General features: G+C 35.8%; 1 protein-coding gene across 4 annotated transcripts in view; it reads left to right on the top strand.

The window, feature by feature from the left end:
• LOC143245754 (protein phosphatase 1 regulatory subunit 12B-like) overlaps positions 1-24,134 on the top strand; it is a 119,369-nt gene that overhangs the window by 14,006 nt on the left and 81,229 nt on the right. For 3 of the 4 annotated variants that reach the window (XM_076492025.1, XM_076492024.1, XM_076492038.1), the window contains exon 2: positions 14,931-15,061. In XM_076492025.1, the coding sequence (XP_076348140.1) occupies positions 14,931-15,061 (131 nt within the window). Of the gene's footprint in view, positions 1-7,966; positions 8,123-14,930; positions 15,062-24,134 lie in introns of those variants that run through there. The other variant, XM_076492031.1, reaches the window with a different exon arrangement.

The following is a 24,134-nucleotide window of genomic DNA, read 5'->3' as shown; positions in this document are numbered from 1 at the left end:
TGTCCTCTCTTCCACAACTTGAGGAGTGGATCGATGTTCTATGCTGATGATATATCTTGCTCTTATTTGATTAAAACTCGACTATAGATCACTGGTCTATTGCCCTGCCAGGACCTCGGCCTTAAAGATGCTGGATCCTATTCATCAAGGACTTTGGCTTTGTACTGGAGTTTTCTGCACTTTCCCAGTTCAAAGCTTATACATGAAGTCTCATGAGCCTTCTTTGCACCTCTGCTGTTTCCAACTGTCTCTACTATATGCTTCGAAACTAGGTTCCTTACCAAAGCATCCCACCTGGGGTTGTGTTTTCTTCCTTGGTGGGCCATTCTTTTTCAGAACAGATGATCTACCATTGCTCCTTTTGGCCTTCGTATCCAGGCACAGTTGGATGAATTGGGTCTGTCCTTGGATAACATTGCTGTATACACTGGTCAGCCCATCCCACCATAACTTCTTACAGTCCCCAAATGTGACCTATCTTTAAGTCATCTGAGAAAAGCAGATACTCCCAATTGAAAATACTGTCTGTTATATGCTGAACATCTTTCGAACCATCCTTCCATTCCTATTTCTACAGATGGTTCAAAATCAGGTGACTGTGTAAGCTCTGCCATGGTTTCATGTGGTTTGGTGGTTGCTCGCAAAATCTACAGCTTCTGCATTCACTGCTGAACAATATGCGTTGATGACGAGAAAACCCACTTGTAGAGAAAAATATATATTTAGAAATGGCTGGTATGGGTAGAAAAAGCACTAGTTGAGGAGCAAACATTTCAACCTTCCTCGGTCATCGTCAGGTTTACAAGAAAGAAACGGTTACTGACCAGTAGCTGACCACATGTTTGAAAGCAGTTGTGTAATTGAGTGTAGAAATGTAGAGGGCGTGTTTAGATATTGGAGATATTTATTGATATAGGTATAAAGGTGTTTTTTTGTATTGGTTTATTTTGGGCTTGATTTGTTGTATAAGTAAGGCTTCTTTAATTTTGCATTTGTTTCTTTATTTAGTATTTGAGTGTTTTCTATGGTTATCTTATGTTTATTTGATTTGCAGTGTATGAAAACGTGTGAAGGTGACTTTTGTGTTCTTTGAATCTGGTTTCCATTTTTCTACTTGTTTCTCCAATATAGAAGTCGTGGCAGTTATCACATATTTTATAAATAATGTTGGTGTTGTGTTTGTCAGTGTAGTGTTTACATAGTGTAGACCTTTGTTTTGTGCCTGGTTTTTGAATAAATATGGTATTAACTGGAATGTCGTATATTGTTACTAGTTTTTGCCAAATGCTGGTTATTTTTTTGCTGATGTCGGAAATATATGGTATGCACAGCCATATATGGTTTCGTGATTTTTTAAATCATGGGGTATATTTACTTTTGTTAGTTGACTTTTTTGTCCAGGTGTGTGCGTATAATGTTTTCTACGGTTTATGGAGGAAAATTGTTGATGTTGATGAAATATTGTTTTGTTTTAATTCGTCGTTAATTTTTATCTGGTGATCATAGTTTTATGGCTGTGTTTATTTGGTTTCTTAGTATGTTGAGTTTTTGTTTTGTTTCATGTGTTGAGTCCCAAGGAATGTATAGCCCAGTATGGGTGATTTTTCTGTGGATTCCTGTTTTAAATTGTGTATCGGTTCTTGTAATTTTGAGGTTATATTTAAATATATCCAATATCTAAGCACGCCCTCTACATTCCTACACTCAGTTACACAACCACCTTCAAACATGTGGTTAGTTATCGGTCAGTAACCCTTTCTTTCTTTGTGAACCTGGCGATGACCAAAGAAGGTCGAAACGTTGTTCGCTCCTAGTGCTTTCTCTATCCATACCAGCCGTTTTTAAATATATAATGAACTGTATGCCATTTCTCTTGCCCTGAATCACATAGAAGCTAAGCAGTACTTAAATTGCACTATTTATACTGACTCAGTTCTCTACTGGCCCTGGAATCACTTCATATTAGTTCACACCCTGTTCTCGCCGATATTCAAAACCGACTGGCCCATTTCTTTTAAACATCTTTCTCTATCCAGTTTTTCTGGATATCAGGCCACGTGGGTATTCGTGGGAACGGGTTCACCAACATCGCAGTTATATCTGCCTACTTTGGTGCAATCACTGTGGACCTGTATTCAAGAATCGGCTCTGTGTCAGCTGGTATTCGACTTGGAGTGAGCAACGTGAAAATAAGCTTTTCCAAATAAAACCTTCTATTGGACTTTGCTTCCGTAAGGATCGGAAAGAGGAGGTTGTTCTAACTGGACTACGCATTGGTCACAGTATTTTAACTCGTTTTCCTTAATCTGGGACTGATGAACCAATGTGTTGTTTGTGTGACACTCAAGTCACAATAAGCCACATTTTACTGTCTTACCGTCGTTGAGAGTCGTAACGACAGCACCATTTCAGACACGTTTTGTCACAAGGTTTATCCATAACTTTGGGCAGTGTCACCATCGACAATAAAACTGTCCACCATACAAATGTTTTTAGTTTTTAAAGGCTATTGACCTTTGTAACGTTATTTAAGTTTTAATTTATAAATTAGACCTTTTATAAATATGATTCCTTTTTACGAATTAAAGTACCAACAAACCAACCATATATATAATTTTGCTCAACATGTGAATTCGTAAGTTTACACAGGATTGTTGTGGTTATGGCAAACTGAATTAGAGCACTTTTCTTTATAATCGCCGAACAACTACATACTTTATATGTTGTCATATTGCATTTGTAGCAGTTATAACAGGGTAAGAATTCCTGAAGCATTTCTTTCAGTCCATTGCAATACTGAAAACTTCTTTTGAAGTGTTCTATTTTTTTATTTAATTCGATCCATGGCTGTATTAGACCGTCAATTACTTTGGAGGGTCAACGGTAAGTTTACAGACTTACAACACTAAAATCTGTGGGTATTCAGTTTGCGTACCTTTGCACTAAGGGAACAGTGAACAATAAACACCTGGTGTCGAATGCCAGGAGTTCACTCCTAACCAAATACAGTATGTACGTAATATGCTAGATATGTCGCCCATGGGACCATGGCTCGTATGTGCCACCATAGGTATATCGCTCTTATAACCGGCAATTAATCCTCTGTAATAGCACAGTATAAAGTAATGTATCATTTCAGGTTATGACCACCTACTGATTACACAAATTGTATATGTAAATGATGAAGGCCTGTTGTATAATGATTAGTACCAGTTAACAGTGTAGTATTTCTATATCTATAGGCGGAAATGAGTAGGTTTTGCCTATAGTTAATAGATTTTCTGGATATGAGACAGGTGCTTACATTTTGTGCTGCAATTCTTTGAGTGCTTATTAAGTGTTAAATTACTCAGTCTTGTCTGTTAGCATTAAAAATGAGGAATTCATGACTAATTATAACTTTTTGTTAATATGATGTATATCAAAGCATATGTAATTCATGCTATGTTTTTATATTAAACCTGCTTGATGGATTAACTCTTTAGACAGTGATTATTTCAAACAAAGTTTTCTTAACATGGGCATTGACATTTACTTCGAAATCAAAATGTGAACAGAAACTTAGGTCATAAATAACACTAATATATTTCTTTTGCAACGTGTGACGCTGACGTCTGTCCAAAATATAAGGCTAGGCATGGCCAGGTGTTTAGGGCGTTTGACTTATTTGAGGGTCGCGGATTCGAATCCACTTCACACCAAACATGCTCGCACTGAGCGTTACAATGATATGGCCAGTCTCATTATTCGTTGATAAAAGAGAAGCTTGAGAGTTGGCTGTAAGTGGTGATGATTAGCTGCCTTCCTTCTGGTTTTACACTGCTAAATTAGGTACGGGTAGCGCAGTTAGCCCTCGTGTAGCTTTGTGCGAAAATAAAAATAACTTTCCAAAGTACGTGTCTATTTAAGATGTCAAATTTTGTTTATTGGTGAAATATTACAAATTTTAATTTAATGTGTACAGAAGGCTGAAACATGCAATTACAAATGCCGTGTTATAAAAGCAAGCTAAGGAAGTCAAAAAGCGTCAGTTTTGTGTGGGCGAACTTAATAAAATCAAACAATCGATGTAGATTAGAAGTTACTGGAATGGTTTAGGGGTATGAAGTTTTAAATATTCAACTTTCGAGTTCTTGAAGCTGTGTAACGACGAATTCAGATATATTTTTTTTGTTTTTTTGCTAATGTATAGTTTTTAAAAAATCACTGTACTGAAAAATAAATCCAAATTGACGAAATTGTCGGCCACAGTTTACCAGACAAAGAATATTTTGCTTAGCTGGAATTCCGTGATACACAAAGTAATAGTTGCATATCACCATGATTTTTATCATGTTATATCACTAATCTTGTAGGCCTGACATGGCCAGGCGGTTAATGTACTCAACTTGTAATCCGAGAGTTGCGGCATCGAATCTCCGTAACACCAAACATGCTCGCACTTTCAGCCGTGTAGGCGTTATAAAGGTGACTGTCAGTCCCATTATTCGTTGGTAAAAGAGTAGCCCAAGAGTTGGCGGTGGGTGGTGATGACTAGCTGCCTTCCCTCTAGTCTTACACTGCTAAATTAAGGACGGATAGCGCAGATAGCCCTCCTGTAGATTTGCGCGAAATTCAAAACAAACCCAAAACCACTAATTTTGTTTTTATATGTGCAACGATAATATCACGACACAATGTCACAACATTATCTCGTCTATACATTCTTGCAAATCTTGTAACATCCCAATCAGTTATAGTCCAATAGAATAAGAGATAGTGAAACACAAACATGACTTTAAACAAAAATGTGTTAAAGGAAGATTTGAAAATACGTTTACGCGCTACTTTTGTGTCACCCTGCAGAATAATAAGGTCAAATGTGACTCAACGTCCTTATTTTGGCTTTCTACCAGTTGGAGGATGCCAAAGTCAACTATTAAGCTTAACCTTAATAAAATTAATTGTGCGAAATGAAATCTATAAATATGCAAAAAAATAAACAAATTAAAAGTATCATTGTTCACTGGAAGCGATACATATTAAACAGCATATATAATCATAACATCGAATTAAGTCTCAGTTGATTCAAAAACATATGCAATCGCGATTAGCACAAAAATAAAACGAAAAACTCATTACTGGTTCTAAGAAATGTTACCAGGTTAAGACCAAAATCGTATTTGTGCGCAGTGTCACATACGTCACTCTTATAATGTTATGAAACAGAAGCAGGATATTTTTTTAAAAGTTAAAAGACGAAGTTTTCTTATGGAACTATTAATATAGCTTAAGACCTTGAAAAGCTCTTAAACTGAGTTTCAGGTTAAAGGATTCTTGTGACTGAACTGAATAACACATTAATGAACTATTATTTTAAATTGTACTTTATAGTTACGTTGCATATTAAAGCTATCCAGTTTCATTTATTTATAAGTATTGGTATGATATATTCTATCGTTGGGCGTTTTCTTTCGGATTATTTGATAAACATGATTCCAAGTCCAGTCCACATAACGATAGCGCTTTATCTTATTTCTCTGTTGAATATTTGCTACAGCCACGTTCAGATATAGGCTCAATTTAAAATACTTCTCAATATAGATTGCAAGACGTTCACCTATCTCCTCTCAAAATTAACTGATTGATAAACCGAGTATCTGAACTTCAGAATAAACACGATAATTATTTCATCTTAAAACTAACTTTTCTGACTCTGACTAGCACCAATCTTAAAGCATACCCTTGTTTCAACGTGTTATAAAATCCTCCACTTTTAACGTTATGCGCCTTGTAATAAACATGTAAATCAAAACAGCGCAAATATAGCTTACATATAAATTAAATTTATGGATAATTCACGTTAGGTAACAATAGCAAAATCATTTTTTCTTAGTTCATGAAAGTCGATCACCCAGTGAAGTGTTTTTTTTAACCAAATGTATAAGCAAACTTGTAATTTTTTGAAACATAAAATTATATACTTTTTCATAATGAGAGTGAGGATTTTTTCGTGTATAGATAGAAAGAGATGAATTTATTTCTCTTCTGATGAAATTGGTTGTATGTGTCAAGACCATAACTAGCTGAGAACACTAATATAGAGCGGTACGAGATCTCTAATGAACTGTAATTATGGATTTCGTTAATTTGTTTTTTCTTTTAACTTGTAGGAAAGGACACACATGAAAGTATCACAAAGCGTGACGACTTTGATAAACCAGTTGTAATTCGAAAGGCTTATAACGCTAAAAATCGATCTTTGAAATTCGTGATGGCGAATAAAACAGGTTGCTTGTTGTATAGCTTTCGCTTCACAACAAAATAACTCCTAGTCTTTTAGAAGGTTAATAAAGCTCGCACTAATATTCACAAGCCTTTCGCTTACCTCTTCATTTATACATAAAAACAAAAACAGGCATAAGTTGAGTTAGTTATTTTTGTAAGCTATATTTCTGTAATTTGATAGAAGTAGGATATATCTTTAATTATTAAAATGGTAAAGTGCTTAAGTAACTACATAGCGTGTACAGTTGTGCTACAATTGTCTCTGTTAGAGAAATGTAAAAGGTTTCGTTATCCTACAAAATTTTACCTAAAAGTTATGACTTCAAGAAATATTCCAAGAGCGAATTTTATTTTTACAACCTTATTTTTAACTACTTCAGTGTATCTTAATCTGTCATCCACCTTTATTAGTTATGACTCTTTTGATCATCATTTAAAAGACTCATATTCGGGTGATTGGTCTCTTCATCAGTTGAATGACTCGTGTAAGGGGCGTAGGTGAAGAACCCTATTATGTAAAATGTTGTAGGGGGCGTTAGTTAATCTTGAGGAGGAACCATTTATAGCACTTAGGATGTTTCTACTGTGTGTACATCAATACACTAACCTACAGTTATCTGTTTATAGGAGCATGTCTGTTATTTATTACTACCTGCTGGTGTCATCTCTTCGACGCTATTTATATTTTTAAAGTAGAATGAATAGAAGATAAAATACACTTGATGGTGACCTTATTTTAATCCGTTCCATTTTCGTTTTACGTCAGGATTTGTATAGCATATTCAAAGCAGTTGGCAAAATATTCTTTTATCACGCATTTTTTGCAACAGAAGATAAACAGAATATTTTTATTGTTTTACTTGGAACGTTCGCTGCCGGCTTTGATTTGTCAAGTGTTGATGGAGTAAGATCAAAGATGAAAGTCACATTACTGATTAATGACTTTTTTTCACTAAATGCATTATGGGTTGTTTCGAAATAATTTATATCGTTCGGAGAAAAAAAAATTATAGGATGGCGCTTCTAAATATCGTCAGTATTTGGGATAATGCTGGGTATGTTTGCTGTCTTGTAGTTCGTGACTTGTATAATTGTGGACGTTGCTTTACGAATGTTTCATTTTCTGATGGGAATTGCTGAATTAACTTACGAGTGATGGAACATTGTGCTTTAGGCAGTACCTAAAATGTCTTCTGACCAGCGTGAACAGGAAGTAAATATTCGTATAATTATATGTAGTAATAAAAATCAAAGTAACTACGATTGTTACTTGCGTAAGTAAACTTTACTTACTAAGGAAGTTAGTTGCCTGCAGTAAGATGATGAGGTACAAGGTTGCAATGAATTAATTTGTGTATTGTTACTTTGTTTAAATATGTCTATTTCGTGTAGGCGATTTACTTGAGTATTTCAAGAGTTATCAAAGCCAAGTTATATCGCTTATGGATGATCATAATTCAAGAGTGCTGTCATTATTGGAAAATGTCTAGAGATGAAACAAAAGCCGGTTTGTATAGAATAATCGCGCCGCCGGCCTCCGTCGAGGGTGTTCCACAACGAGGCTGTATACACATAAGAGTCCAGTGACTAAATTTAGTCATGGAATCTGTTCGTGAATATCAGAGTCTCTGGCACAGCTTGCAGCTCTGGCCACATGGAGCTTGATCAAAATCTGTTTCGAGAAGTGTGGGTGGTGGTAGGTCATATATCTCCTTAGGGGGTTTATGCTCATCTACAAATATTGTTTTCTAAAATGTCATTTAAGCAGGGCATTTAATATAATAAATTAATGGAGGTATTGTTTTGTTTTACCAATAATGCTACGTTTGCTGAAGTAACATATGGCAGTCTATTGGTAGGTACAGCAGAGAATATTCACGTTGTAACCTCTGTATGCTCGTAGTGATGTGAGAATTTTTTGATTAGGTCATTCATATAGTGTTAAAAGATATCTTTAAGTTCATATTATCCAGGCTATCTTAGAATGTCTTTTCTTTGTAGATGAGGTTATTTATAAATACTCATAGATGATATCTGATGTTTGAGTGAGGTTGTTAAATGAAAATTAAGTTGATTGAGAAGGTAGTAGAATGTATGTGCATTTATGAATAAGTCCTTATATATATAGTAAACTATAAGTTTATATACATGGGCTACAAAATATATTTGTAATATTAAAATTTCTAACATGTGTACTCTTATATAACTTAATTACATCCTACACCTCTAAAAGAAAAACTACAGAAAAAGAACAACAAATATTCACAATTTTACAGTTGTAGTGACTATAAAAATGAAGTATTTGACTATGACAAAAATGTTTGTAGAAACATTAGGATTGATATTTTTTTTATATAATTAACATGTTTATGTAATGTTTTGTGAAACTGGTTGTTAAGTTTACTGACATAAAACAAATTAAATAATTGGTAATGTGGCACACATTTGAAAAACATTGTTTGTATATGTGGGGTTCCAAATAAAACTTGTACTATGTACTATAGCATGACATATTTTATAAATGACAGGCATGGTGCATTGTTTTGCCTCTCATGCTATTTGAGACATTCATGTTACCTGTTTGTTACCTTTAGACTGTATATATTGAATTCTTTAGATATTGATAGTGTAATTCGGAAAGGCATTACAGTTTGACCTTCTTCGGTGATTATAATGAAACTTCTTAATAGAAATTTCATGAAAGTGACTAAGGAATGAACATTATAACATTTTTATTCTAAAGATGGCTGGTATGGGTATTAAAAACTTTTAATTATAATAAAGTACAGAACAACATTCAACCTTCTTAGGTCACTTTTAGGTTGACAACAACAATAACAAAGTCTTTGTCAACCTGAAGATGACCAAAGAAGGTCAAAACATTGTCTGTCCTTTATTTTAATTAAAGTTTTTAATATTTATACCAGCCATCATTAGAATACATTTCAACTTCATGTGGGTTTCTCCTCATTGTGAATTATAACATTTGATCAAAAGTAAGCTGCCCTAAAGTTAAAATAATGTGTATTAATATAAATCTACTATTTTACTGATTATAAATACTGCATTTTGTAAATTAATATGCAAAAAAACTAAAGGTTTTAATTGGTAGATTACATTGTATGTGTAGGTACCCTTGAAGTTAATTTTATCTTTGGTTTGTTTTTACTGAACAGCAGTGTTCAGCTAGCATAAATGTTTTACACCTGTGTTATGAAAAACTGCATTATTATCTGTTATCCATTTTTATTTTTGTAGCTGATAATATACTTTTTTGCTAGCAAGGTTGAGGTGCATAAACAGTTGAGATAATGGTGTATTTGTTGTACTGATCAATATGCAATCTTTCCACTGTAAGTATGCCTCAAAACAACACTGACAAAGTAGGTACTACAAATAGTTCATGACAGGGAGGGGTGCAACATCAGTAATGATTTTAACCTGGTAGTTTATTACATCATCTTAAAGTATGTCCACAACTGAATTCATTGTGCTTTCCTAAAGATAGCTAAGGAAAAGACAGAGGCATGACCAGAGGGGAGGAAAAAAAAACAAAAAAACATACCACAGCAACTGTCATTGCTTCAACATTTAAAGAAATTAGATGATGAAGATATTGGGACAAAAGAATTTACTGACTGTTTAATGTAATTTATTGCTCTGGAGGATTGGTTATTTTTAGTTGTAGAAATTACTGGATTCTGTTGTCTCATTAAATATTTAGAGCTTCATTATACACTGCCCAACATAAAATTTATCTTAAACACTGTGCTGGTAGAACTGTTTAGTATCATTTTAAAATGTGAGTAGATTCTGCTTGAAAATGATCATGTATCAGCTCTGAGTTTTATGACTGATATTCAGAGCTTTCATGTATTGAGTTTATTTGTAGGATGGATAGACATGAATTACGACTTACAGTAAACAGTACTACAAATTCATGTGTTCTGTGGTTTCCAGATGACAAACTGTTTCAGTAGCCTTTGACAGACTGTTTACAATTAGGAAAATTCTGAGTACCAAAACTCATGATTATAAGAGGTAATGCAAGAAATTTGTGATTATTAGAGATAATGTAATAAATACTGTAAAGACATTTCTAGATTCCAATTTGCCAAACTTGCTTTGTATAAAACACACTTCACCTTGTGAATGAATGTGTTAGCATAGCATATCTAATACACTGCTTATTGGATGAAAAATTGCTGGCACTTCAAACATTCTCTGACTTATTCATATGTACAAGGAAGCAAACTAAGTGTGAAATGCTTTTTAAGTAGGTTCAGCAGGATGTTTAAAGACAAGGTGAAGCAGAATTTACTGCATTTTTGAAAAGACACATACTCTTTGAACCAGTTCTGTTGACTGTAAAGCCCCTTCAATACTCATTGTGGATCAATGGAAGTTAACAGAGAGTAGTAATAGCCTTAGCATCTTTTAAAGAACTAATGCATGAAATAAATTCCTTTATGGCCTTGATTATGATGTTATTTTATCTATAGCAGCTTTAAAAAGATTTTTGAGTATAGTTACACATTCACTATGAAGTTAAAACTTGGAAAAGTCACTTTGCTGTAGGTTGTGAAAATCTGTTTTTGTAAAATTAAGCCAAACTCTTTCTATATTGCAACCCTGATAATTCCAAGATAGTGCAAAGGAATGTACTTTTGCAATGCTTACAAAAAGATGCTTGCTACACATATTACTGACAAATCTGAAAGAAATGAAAGCAGAAACATTTTAATAACATTTAGGTGTATAATGTTTCTACTATGAATTAATGAAAATTGTTACAATTTAAAATATTTGTCTAACTTTTTACAGCTTTTATTCTTTTTTAAATTCATCTTCTGAAATAAGTAAATACTGTTTGATATTTTGTATAAATTAAAGTAGAAAGAAATTATATACAAGTTACATTTTATTTTGTCTCAGTAGTTTAAAGTGCCTTATGTGTGTTTAATATTAAGTATCAATCAACTAATATGATTAAGTAATTATAGGCTGTTGGTACCAACCATAAAAATTATAATCAGTGCAACCTTAATTTATTAATTCAAATTATTTCAACTATCTGACTAAAATATTGCCATTATGATATCCTATATTTTTGATTGATTCAACTTTATTGAACTTTGAGCCAGAATTCTCAGCTGGTTAGGGTGGTTGTCTAAAATCGAGGGTTTAATTCTTGTTGCCACTAATTATGCTCACCTCTTTTAACCATGAATACATTAAATTTGTTTCTTTGAGCTACAGCAAAACTACTAAGGCTATTTACCATTTTTCCAATTTTGAATTGCTGGCTAGAGGGAGAGCAACCAGCTGGCATTACCTACTACCATCTACTAAGTTACTCTCTACCAACAAGTAGGCCCTAGATGCATATGAACTGAATTCATACAAAAGATGATAGCTAGTACCACATCTGTTGCTGCAATTATGTGTAATAATATTTAACCAAATGATGAATAGGAGATGGCTACAGATTACATTACCAGCAACAGTGATGTCTGTTGTTTGTGTTTACCTTAATATATTTTTTACTTATTATAAGATATGTGGGCTTATTACGTATTTAGTAGTTTACATCTTCTTTTCCTTCAAAGATATTTCAGCATTTAGATGAAACAGTTGAGGTGGTTGGGTTAGAACTGAAATATCCTTTGTTTGCTGATTATAATGTTGACTGAAAGTAAAATTCAACCAAAGCTGTGGGAGAATAGAGATCAAAAAGTGATACCATCCACTGGATAAAGAAAGCAAGTTTACATTCTAGATTTTGAGCACACTTTCTTTGTTCAGTTTTTACTAGTCGAGTAATGGGAAGGACCTGATTTCAGTAGAAAATCACCATGGTTGGTTCTTTGGCTCTCAGTCTGGGAGATAGAGAAGGAAATAATAATAAATATTATAAGGAAATGTCTGTTTATCAAGAGTAGTTACACAGATTAGTTTTCTTTATATTGTTAAAATAAAGATTGTTTATTTGTTTACACATCTATTTTCATTATTTTCACATTAAAGAGAAATGTGAATTACCTACCTCAAAAAAATACTCAAACTTCTGGAGTAACTCTATTGTTATTATGTATTCATCATTTTGTTGAAAAAGTTTCATCTGTAAAAACAAACAAGGTAAGAAGGTAACCAGCATTGTTTGAGTAAGATTATTTTACTAAAAAGAAGTTACAAGTTACTATGCATTATTCTTTATTATTCAAGCAGAAATTTAATTTTTGAATAATTTGTTCCTTTAAATTGTCAATAATGACTAGACTTGGATTGGTTGCAGCCTAACAATATAGATAATCACTGTTAAGTCATAAATGGATTTAACAAGTGGGACATTGTTTAATTATAACTAGCTATAGCAAGACAGGAAGCACTGAAAAGGGTAAAATGAAAGTCTTAATGTTTTTATGTGCCTCTTAAACACTGCTCACCTACTATTGCTTTAAGTTTGATTTCCTGATTTCTCAGTGTGTATTTATGTTTCTACAAATTCTTCCTGTACTGTATAATGTAAAAATATTAATCATTTAATTCATGATGACAAGAATCCCACTTGAAGTAAAAATCTTTTTTTCAAAGACAGCAGGTATGGTTATTAAAATTCTAAAGAATATAAAGTACATAAAAACATTTCAATCTTAGGTTGAAACATTGTTCAGTACTTTATTTTAATTAAAGTTTTAATATTAATACCAGCCATCTTGGATATACATTAATCATTTAAATGTTGTTAATCTAAACTTCTATCTATATCAACAAGTTTATGCTCAGAAGCTGTATTATGTTTTATACTTATAAACCTGTTAATTTTGATCTCTGCAAAGAGTTCAACTAGTAATTATACAAGTCTTCTTGCCAAATTGGAAATACTGCAGTGTCCTTGCTTTTCTAGGAATGGAGTAAATATGTTTTCATTTAATTATGTATTATTTATTACACATTGGCAAGAAAATTTACTAGTTTTATCACATGCAAAATAAGTACAATTATTTTTGACAAATAATGAATTTATTTAGTCTCAGTAGTTTTCTAAATATTTAAAAGGAGAAATCTGTGTAACAGTATTAGTTCTAATGTTCAACTTGTAACATGTTTTGTACAACAGTTTAGAATAGTTCTAGAATGTTATAATTCTAAGACAAGTTGAAAATGGAAGATTAATTTCATATGAGAATAGTTATTTAGTTGAATGCAATCATTTAATTAATGAGTCTGATTAATCAATTATCAAATTCTGTTAATCACTCAACTAAACTCGGAACACAGATATTAATTATGATACTGGAGAGGATCTAATCATAAACAACAGTTACAATTGGAACAGCTTAGAGAGCAGAAACCTTTTCATTTCATTTATTAGAAAGATAATACAACAATTTGACCATACATGTAGCTATTCTCATATAACCATTAAAATAGAGATATCAAACAACAACTTAGATAGGATAAATCTTACCCAAATATATATGTAAATACCTACATTGAAATTTCTATTTCCTTTTAATTCATGTATAATTGTTTTTCTTTCATTAATTACTTTCACTGTGTATGATTTTAAAAATATTTACTTGGAACTGTTGTGTGAAATGTTCATGAGTGTGTGTATGTGTGTAGGGAGGGGGTTATGATGTTCCTTAATTCTGCTGTTTTAAATTTTGTCTTGTTTTACATATATGTATAAAAAAAATTTTTTTTGACAATTAAATTCCTATAAAGTTTTTGGATTAATAAGCTTTTCTATATTTTTATGGGATTTATGATAAATGTTAGTGTTTAAAACTTTCCTCATTCAAAGTGTATTTTAATTTTTAAGTTACTGTTTTATGTATGTAGTGGAAGATGGTTACATGTGGGTTAAAAGGTTGAACTGTCTTTATAATAAATTTTTTTTTTCCCATTCTTAAGTTTCTTATTTTACATTCTAACAGTTATTGATTGTTTACCACTGTTGCATAATACTAGTAAGAGGTCTCTGTTTATGCCTGTAACTGTTTTTGTTGAATCAATATTTTTTTAATTTTCTGTTTATGTCTATATCTTCAACTGATGATTTTGGTGAATAAATGCTTATTGATAAAAGTTTGGAAGGTCATAACCTTGAATGATTTTAATGATATTGTCACAGAGTAGGCCCTCAACTCCTCATTCTATAACATCATAAATATATATTTCTTTGTACCTCTCCATTTTAAAATTACTTGTACATCTAGAGATGTCTGATCAATGACTGTAGTATGGAAGCTACTAAAGTTTGTATGGGTAATGAATGAAATAATTTGGTTCTGTCTTGAGGGACATAAAATGTTTTGGGATAGTTGTATTGACAGAAGTTCAAGAAGAATAAATTCTGAAAGTAACATTTTTGTCTTTCTCTTATTTTTTTCAGAAATTTTTGATTATAGGTGGATCAAGACAAGAGCCATTTTGAGGAAACTGTGAAGACACAGTTCATTTTGATAATCTTTTATCATGTATCATTCAATTATTTTAAATGTACCACACATTCAAAATTCATATATTGTTCGATTAAAGTTGTAGTGAATGTCAGAAATGATGAGTACTTAGTTTGAAGATCTTAAAATGCTTTGAAGTTTTAGAGACTATCTCTAGATATTGTGTTCTTGTACTCAGATTTGTGTTTTCTACAGGCCTGCATTGATGATAACTTAAAAATGGTAGAATTTCTGGTTGAACATGGATGTGACGTGAATCAAGGGGACAATGAAGGGTGGACTCCACTGCATGCTACTGCCTCCTGTGGTTTCCTTAGCATTGCCAAGTAGGGTTCAAATAATGGGTTATCTGTCATCAGTTTAAGTAGAAAAATGATTTTATTATGAAAATTGTTTTGCTTGTTTGTTGTTTTAAATACTTAAGTATTTTCAGATTTGGTTGTCATATGAAAAAAATTAAGTGATATTTTTGCATGTTTATTACAAAACATGTCTAAAGACTTGAATTTAAGGAAGTAAAATACAAATGCAAGCTATTCAGTTGTAAAGTTTCATACATTTTACATAATATAGTTTTCCTGTGTAAAAAGATTACTACTGCTTGCTGATTTAATATATTGGATATTGTCATTATTGGAAAGAATTTATTTGTGTGGGCTAGTTTTTCTTGGCTGCTGTGTTCTTAAACAAAAATAACATTTGTATGTAGACCATATTCTTTGTTTGATTTATATATATATATAGAATACCTTACCTCTTCCCACATAATAGCTTTCCTCGATTTGTGCTACTCTTGAAATGTGCAATTTTCACTTGCCACTAGCCTAACATAACATATTTACATCTAGTATAGCTGCATTGTAGCAGGCAGTTGAGCATATGACAATTCTCCATAATCTCTCAGCACAGCTGACCACCTATATACTATTGAGCACAGTCATTACTTCTTAATTTGACACTCATGTAATAATGTCTTTTTTTTTTTTGTCAATCATGAACATTTCAGATGAACATTTTTTTTGTATGGATCTATTTCCAAAGACCTTTCCTGTTGTGGAAATGTTTATTGTTAGATTTCTGATTCAATATTTTACCTCATAATAGCTTTTCTCAATTAATGTTGCCCTCTGTATACTCAATTTTTTTGTTCATCACTATTCTTACTTCATAACCTTACTTCTTGATTTGGTATTTGTGTGTTTACATGTTTTATTTGATGTCTTTAAATTTTGAAAGATTTCAAAATTTGTACTTAATTTTTGAACTAGTTATGAATTTCTGTGAAGAATTCACAGTTTATTGTCACAGCAACTTCAGATGCTACCACTACAGTAATTCAACCATCTAATTACTATGACTATAGTGTGATGTTATTGGTAGAGAAAGTTTTAGCTCTTGTCAACCAGGAAATGGAGTCATTCATTAAAGCTGGAATCTTTCCTGACCATCAACCAGTTCCTTCCTACACCTGCAGATCTGGACAGGAGGATAAGGTCTTATACAGCCTTTTCCTTTTGCTGTGCAGTCTTTGTCAGCTGGGATTGATGTTAACCTTCATCATATTTTCTCAATTTGGTAACACAGGTTTGTTATATTTTGTCCTTATCCCCAGTCTTGTATCTCTTCTCTCATTCCTTGCTAATTGACTGACCAACTCCCAAATGTTTTGTTTTTTCCTCAATCTCCTAGCATTAGAGTTTATGTTGAATATTTCCAAAGTGCTATAGGGCCTGTAGCTCAGTCTTTTTGAGGGTTCTATTCCCAGTTGTTTGGTGTCCTCAGAAAGACGGGGTCTGGCAGTTGATCATCAACCTTTCCCACCTGAAGTGCTATGTAGACTTTCCTCTGTTTACCATGGAGTCATCACTGTCGCTTGCATGGATGTTCCCCTCGGTGTGGATTCCTGTACGTGGTGAGGGGACCTCCCAGGGAAGGTTCTGTTCTGTCTGGTTACCTTCTCTGAGATCTAAACATCCACCCACGTGTTTGCCATGCGTGGCGACCCGTGAAGGGGAGGAGAGGATCCTGGTGGTTGAGGGGTCCAACCCTAACACATCACTTTGGCCTTGAATTCCTGTAGACGGGCGGCCTTTGGGTGGCCCCCCTTGGGTTAATCGGCTGGCCCACTTGGGCTAGAGTCAACCAAATACCAGTTTTGGAAGTTCTCAATGGGTGTTGTGGACATTGTGCCTGATGCTGGTGTTTGGGTATAGTGTTCACAAAACCCTGGTGTTGCTGCATTGTCCTTGCATGACATTGTAGTGCATCCCCTCGTAGGGCTTCATGGTGGGTGGGGTCAGTGGGTACTGAAATTTTTCTTTTTTCCTATGGATCCTTCTTCAAAACATTTCAATAAAATAGTGAAAAAACAGTCAATTGGTAAGCGACCACATCTTGAAGACTCTGAGCAGCGTTCTTCGACATCTGTAACACACGTACCTCATTTTCTTATATTACATTCTCTTTCAGAAAAACCTTTAGGGCAATTATTTCCCTTTTTTATTCAGAAGGGACTAGAGGGTCTTGCTAGCTCTCCAAAGTCAGTAAAGAAGCTTCAATCTGTAGACATATTAGTTGCAACATCCACAACCTACCACAGTGAACTCCTCTTGAATTCAACGGCAATTGGGGATATACCTATTGAGGTTACCTCTCATACTACCTTGAATTCATCACGAGGAGTTATTGTTGAGAGGGATTTGAAGAATGTCCCCGAGTCAGAGATTCTTGCTGGTCTCTCCACTCAAGGAGTTTCTGCAGTGAGGCGCTTCTCCACTCGCAAAGATGGAGTTACACTGCCAACAAATACCCTCGTTTTGACATTTACATCACCACGTGCACCTGCCACCATTAAGGTAGGTTATCTAATTTGCAGGGTATGGCTATACATTCCAAACCCTCTTCGATGTTTCCAATGTCAGAGGTTTGGCCACTCAAAGACATCATGTTGTGGTTCCCTGACATGTGCTCATTGAGGTGGCAAGGACCACGATGCCTATGAATGTGACATGGACCCACATTGCGTCAACTGCAATGGTTCTCACCCTCCCTACTTTCGTTCTTGCCCAAAATGGTGGAAGGAAAAAGAGGTGCAGCGTTTGAAAACAACTCATAACATTAGTTATCCTGAGGCTTGGAAATTGCTGCCCGCCACTCCATCTCAGACATATGTTGCTGCACTTCATTCCACGACTACAGTGGGAGTGCAGACAGATCTCTCTGTGCCTCCAAGAGAATCGTTTTCAAAACAAATGAAAAGCCTTTTGACCTCCATGGTTAAAAAGGTTGATGAATCGACTTCCACACCCATCTCTGTTCCTCCCATACATTCCAACAAACCTCAAGATCCACTTCCTTCAGTTTCAAATACAGGCATTTCTTCTGATACATCTTTTTCTCCCATCCCAAGAGGCAAAACAATCATTCGTTTGCATCCTCAGTCACTGGAATCCTCTTCCAATAACAAAGGCCTGTCCAATCGACCCAGGGCAGGATCCATGAAGGTTGATAAACCTCCTCCGACTAAGGACAGTAAGGAAAAAAGACATGGTCATACACAGAAGGGTTCTCCAGCCACTTTGCCTACCCGTTATTAAAAATGGCCACCTTGATACAATGGAACTGTCGAGGTTTACGTTCTAATCTGGATGATATCAAAACACTGATTGCTGCCTACCATCTCGTGTGTCTTTCCTTACAAGAAACATTTCTAAAACCTGCTGATACTGTCACCATTCAGCAGTTTTCTCTGTACAGAAAAGACAGGCTGCGTGATGGACGAGTACATGGAGGGATGACACTGTTGGTTGATCAGCACGTGCCCACCCTGTCTTTGTCACTCAACACACCCTTGGAGGCCGTAGCCATCCGTGTTTCCTACCATCACTGTTTGTTCTCTCTATTTGTCCCCTGGAGAGACATATGATCAATCCAACCTTGATGCTCTTGTTGAACAGTTGCCGTCTCCCTTTCTACTCCTGGGGGACTTTAATGGACATCACCCCCTCTGGGGTAGTGCTGTTATTGTGGGAGGGTTCGCTATGTAGAGCGTATGCTTTCTGATCAGAATCTTTCTCTTTGCAATACTGGTTCTTCCACTTATTTTCATGCACCTAGTCAGTCCTTTACCACTATTGATCTCTCAGTTTGCTCCCCTTCATTATACTCCCATTTTTCATTGAGGGTTGACAATTATCTGCTAGGCAGTGATCATTTTCCTATACTTTTGAGAGAGACTGGCCGTGGTCGATGCCACCCTACCTGCATGCCCAGGTGGAAGCTGGATCAGGCAGACTGGTCCACTTTCACTGCTCTTGCAGAACTTGATCCTGCCATTGTGAATCAGCCATCAATAGACGACTGTGTGTCAGCGGTAACTGGCTGTATTATACAAGCAGCTGCTCAGTGTATTCCTAAAACCTCTACACGTTTTCCACGATATCCTCATCTGTGGTGGAATCCTGCTTGCCACTTAGCATGGTAGGCTCAAAAACGGGCCTGGGATAGTTTTTGTAGATATCCCACACTTTCGAACCTCGTCGCTTTCCAACGAACCTGTACACATACTAGATGGGTAAGACGTCAAAGCCAGAAGGAATCTTGGATTAAGTTCACAACTAGCATATCTTCTACCACCAGTTCCAAGGCCATATGGGACATGATTTGAAAGGTCAGTGGGCACTACAATTCTGTTCCCCTCTCGATCTTACTCTCTGATGGTCAGGAGGTGGCTGACATCCGGAGCATCGCTGATACTCTAGGTGAAAGCTTTTGCCAAGTATCTCCACCTTCTTGGCCATCAAGACTCGGGCAGAGTGTTCACCTCTTTCCTTTTGAACTGACTGTCTCTTTGACTATAATTGTCCCTCTACACTGGTGGAACTGAAAATGGCCCTTCATCGGTCTGGCAGTACATCTGTTGGACCTGATGATGTACACTATGACATACTGCACCGTCTATCTCCTGCTTCTCTTGATATCCTTCTAATTGTCTTTAACCGGATCTTACAGGAGAATGTTTTTCCTGATGTTTGGTGCCAGCTATTATTATACCTTTCTCTAAGCCAGGGAAAGATCCCAAGATTCCTTCAAACTACCATCCAATTGCTTTGACGAGCTGTCTCTGTAAGACCTTGGAAAAGATGGTTAATGCTCGTCTTGTTTGGTTCCTCGAATCAAACAGCCTCCTCTTGCCCACCCAGTGTGGGTTCCGAAGACAGCTCTCCACCACAGACCACCTAATTCGACTTGAAACGTCAATCAGAGAGGCCTTTCTCAAACGCCAACATCTTGTATCAATATTCTTTGACATTGAGAAAACTTATGACACAACATGGAGGTATGGCGTTTTGCGAGACCTCCATACATATGGGTTACGTGGCCATTTACCCATGTTTATTAAAAATTTTTAATGGACAGGAGATTCCGAGTTCGTGTGGGTTTGTCACTTTCCCGTTCTTTTGTACAGGAACTTGGAGTCCCTAAGGGCTGTGTTTTGAGTGTCACACAACAACTCCCTCTCACTTTTGCAAATGGGCTGTATGTCGACGACTTTTACATCTCATTTCAGTCGTCGAACATGAGATATATTGAGCGGCAACTACAAACTGCCCTCAATTGTATCCTGAAGTGTACCACGGTGAATGGTTTTAATTTCTCTCTATCTAAAACCGTTTGCATGCACTTTTTGCTGCCAACAGGGTATTCACCCTGATCCCGAACTTCATCTCGGTGAAGTTTCGCTGCCAGTGGTTCCTGAGACCAAGTTCTTGGGGCTTATCTTTAACTGTAAGCTGACCTTTTATACCACACTTAAAGCAGCTACGGGTCAAATGCACAAGAGCACTGAACATCCTCCGTGTCCTCTCTACTACCAGTTGGGGAGCAGATCGATGTTCTATGTTAAAGGTATATCCTGCTCTTATTTGATCAAAACTCGACTATGGATCAATGGTCTATGGCTCTGCTAGACCCTCGGCCTTAAAGATGCTAGACCCCATTCATCATAAAGGACTTCGAATCTACACTGGGGCTTTCCACACCTCTCCAGTTCAAAGCTTATATGTTGAAACTCATGAACCTTCTCTGCACCTTTGCCATTTATAACTATCTTTACTATATTATTCAAAACTTTGATCCTTACCAAAGCATCTCACCTGGGGATGTGTTTTCCTTCCTCAGTGGGCTGTACTTTTTAGGAACAGACAATCTGCCATTGCTTCGTTTGGTCTTCTCATCCAGGACTTGGGTCTGTTCTTGGATAACATTGAAGATTCCACAGGTCAGCCCATCCCACCATGGCTTATTACAGCCCCCAAATGTGACCTTTCTTTCAGTCATCTGAAAAAGGCAGATACTTCAGATTGGAGGTACTGTCATTTATTTAATGAACATCTTTCAAACAATCATTCCATTCCCATTTATACAGATGGTTCCAAATCAAGTAATTCAGTGGGCTCTGCTATGGTTTGCTGTGGTTCGGTGGTTGCGTGCAGAATCCCCTCTACAGCTTCTGTGTTCACTGCTAAACTGTATGCCATATCTCTTGCCCTGGATCATATTGAAGCTAAGCAGTACTCCAACTGCACTATTTATACTGACTCACTTAGTTCTCTACTGGCCCTGGAATTGCTACACGTTGGGTCACACCCTGTTCTCGCTGATATTCAAAACTGACTGGCCCATTTCTCATTAACTGCTACTTCTATCCAGTGTTTCTGGATACCAGGTCATGCAGGTATTTGCAGGAACGAGCTTGCAGACACGGCAGCTAAATCTATCTGCTTCGGCACTATCACCGCTGTACCTATTCCGTACATGGACTATGGTCTAGTATTCAAGGCTCGGCTCCATGCCAACTGGCAGTCCACTTGGAGTGAGCAACGGGACAACAAGCTTTTTCAGATAAAACCCTATATTGGGCTTTGGCCATCTAGCTTCCGTAAGGTTCGGAATGAGGAAGTTGTTCTAACAAAACTATGCATTGGTCACAGTTTTTTAACTCATCGTTTTCTTTTATCTAGAACTGATGCACAAGTGTGTAGTTTGTGTGACACTCAAATAACTATCGGCCACATTTTACTTTCTTGCCATCGTTACAATTCTCTATGATGGCAATATTTTAAACATGTTTTTTCCCAGGGTTTATCTGTAACATTGGACAGTGTTATTGGTGATGGTGACTCTGTCCACCTTGATAAAGTTTTTAGTTTTTTAATGGCCATTAATCTTTTTAATCTCATTTAAGTGTTGGATATTTATTCATTACACCTTTTTAATTGTGGTTCCCTTTTCACATTTTCATTCTCTCTAGTTCAATTTGACATTGAAAAATGGCCAGAACATTAAATAACTCGACACCAGGACTGGAAAGGCCAACTTCAGGTGACTAACACTGCTGTTTGAACTACCCGTTAGTCATCCTGGCGAGTTGTTATTCCAATTGTGCTACATGTCTTTTAAACTTTTATTGCTTTACCCTTTGGTACTGGCCATAATCACACATAACCCAGAACCAGGACTGGAAAGACCAACTTCAGGTGACTGACAGTGGTTCTGGTACTTGCCTGTTAGTCTTCCTGGCAGGTTGTGATCATTACCATTTTGCTACAGGAAGTCCTTTACAACTTTATAGACTGGATGTAAACATCAGTTTTATGCAATTTTCTGTTTTTAATTGCTGTTTTGTTTACTTTTACAAATTTTACTACATTTACTTTACTTTTACCTTTTTACTGGACATTTGGCTACTCATTATTACGATTTTGCTGTATGTCTTTTAAAGCTTCTATTATTTTACATTTTGATAATGGCTGCTATGACACATAACCCGGAACAAGGACTGGAAAGGCCAACTTCAGATGACTGACGGTGGTTCTTGAACTTACCTGTTAGTCTTCCTGGTGGGTTATGATCATTACCATTTTGCTAGAGTAAGTACTTTACAACTTCTTTTACTCTGCTTTCTCACTTACCATTGTAAACCAGGTGTCAACATTGGTTTTATGCTTTTTCTGTTTTTCAATGATGTTTTGTTTTACCTTCATTTCCTTTTCTGTATTTTACTACATTTAATTTATTTTTACCTTTTCATAAAACACTAAATCAATCAATCAATCAATCAATTGCATGGATGTTTATTCCTGGCTTATGGATAACAAAGACTGACATGTCCAAGGCTCTATCACTTTTAGGGACATGGAATTGTTCTGTTTCCTTTATACTTGGGGCATATATAGCTAATTCTTGTATTTGTTTTATTGCTGCTTCTTTAGCAACATTGTCATATTTCACAGGGAAGAGTATATCTGGTTCATATGTGTTTTTTTGCCTCCCTTTTCTCTTAGATGACTTCATCTGACTGTGTGATTTTACTGGACTGCTTTTTTTTTTTTAAGGTTGTATGTTGAGGCTCCATGCCATTGTTGTTTCTTACCCTAACTGGTTTACCATCTCTCACATGTCCGTTTCTGCCTCTCTTACACCTTCTGCTTCCTCTTCTCTTTCTCTTACTACTTTCCACTCCTCTGACCAAATCTGTCATCCCACAACTCGTAGACTTTAGTACTGTTAGTCCTGGCAGTATTATCCTGTAGGTTTAGGACCAGTAGGTCTTGACTACTTAGGTTTACAAACATTTGTCAGTTGACCTCTACCATTGGTGTGGATTCCTGTACATGATAAGGGGACCTCTCAGAGATGGTTCTGTTCTTTCAGTATACCTCTTCTGGGTTCTAAACATCCATCCATGTGTTTGTCATGCATGGTGACCATTGAAGGGAAGGAGAGGATCCTGGTGGTTGAGGGATCCAATCCTAACACACCACTTTGGCCTTGAATTTCTGTTAATGGATAGGTTTGGAGTGGCCCCTTAGTTTTAATTGGCTGGTCCACTTGGGCTAGGGTCAACCAAGTACCAGTGTTGGATGTTCTCAAACCTTTAGGGCAGTTGTCTCTCTTCTTTTATTCAGAAGGGACTAGAGGGACTTGCTGGCTATCCAAAGTCAGTAAAGGAGCTTTGCCCTGGTGACATAGTGGTGAAAACATTCACATCTCAACACAGTGAACTCTTCTTGCATTCAAAGGCAGTTTGGGATATACCTATTGAAGTTATGCCTCACTACTTTGAATTCATCATGAGGAGTTATTGTTGAAAGGGATTTGAAGAACATCCCTGAGTCGGAGATTCTCGCTGGCTTCTCCACTGAAGGAAATTCTGCAGCGAGGCATATCTCCACATGCGAAGATTATTATGATTCCAATCTTTGCCCTCATTTTAACAATTACATCACCACTTTTACTTGCCACCATTAAGACAGGCTATTTTAATTGCAAGGTAGGGCCATTTATTCCAAACCCTCTCAGATGTTTCCAATGTCAGCAGTTTGGATACTCAAAAAC

This window comes from Tachypleus tridentatus, chromosome 1, assembly GCF_004210375.1.
Source record: "Tachypleus tridentatus isolate NWPU-2018 chromosome 1, ASM421037v1, whole genome shotgun sequence".
NCBI lineage: Eukaryota > Metazoa > Arthropoda > Merostomata > Xiphosura > Limulidae > Tachypleus > Tachypleus tridentatus.
The sequence above is the reverse complement of the archived record's forward strand: the minus strand, read 5'-3'. Positions and strand labels throughout refer to the sequence as shown.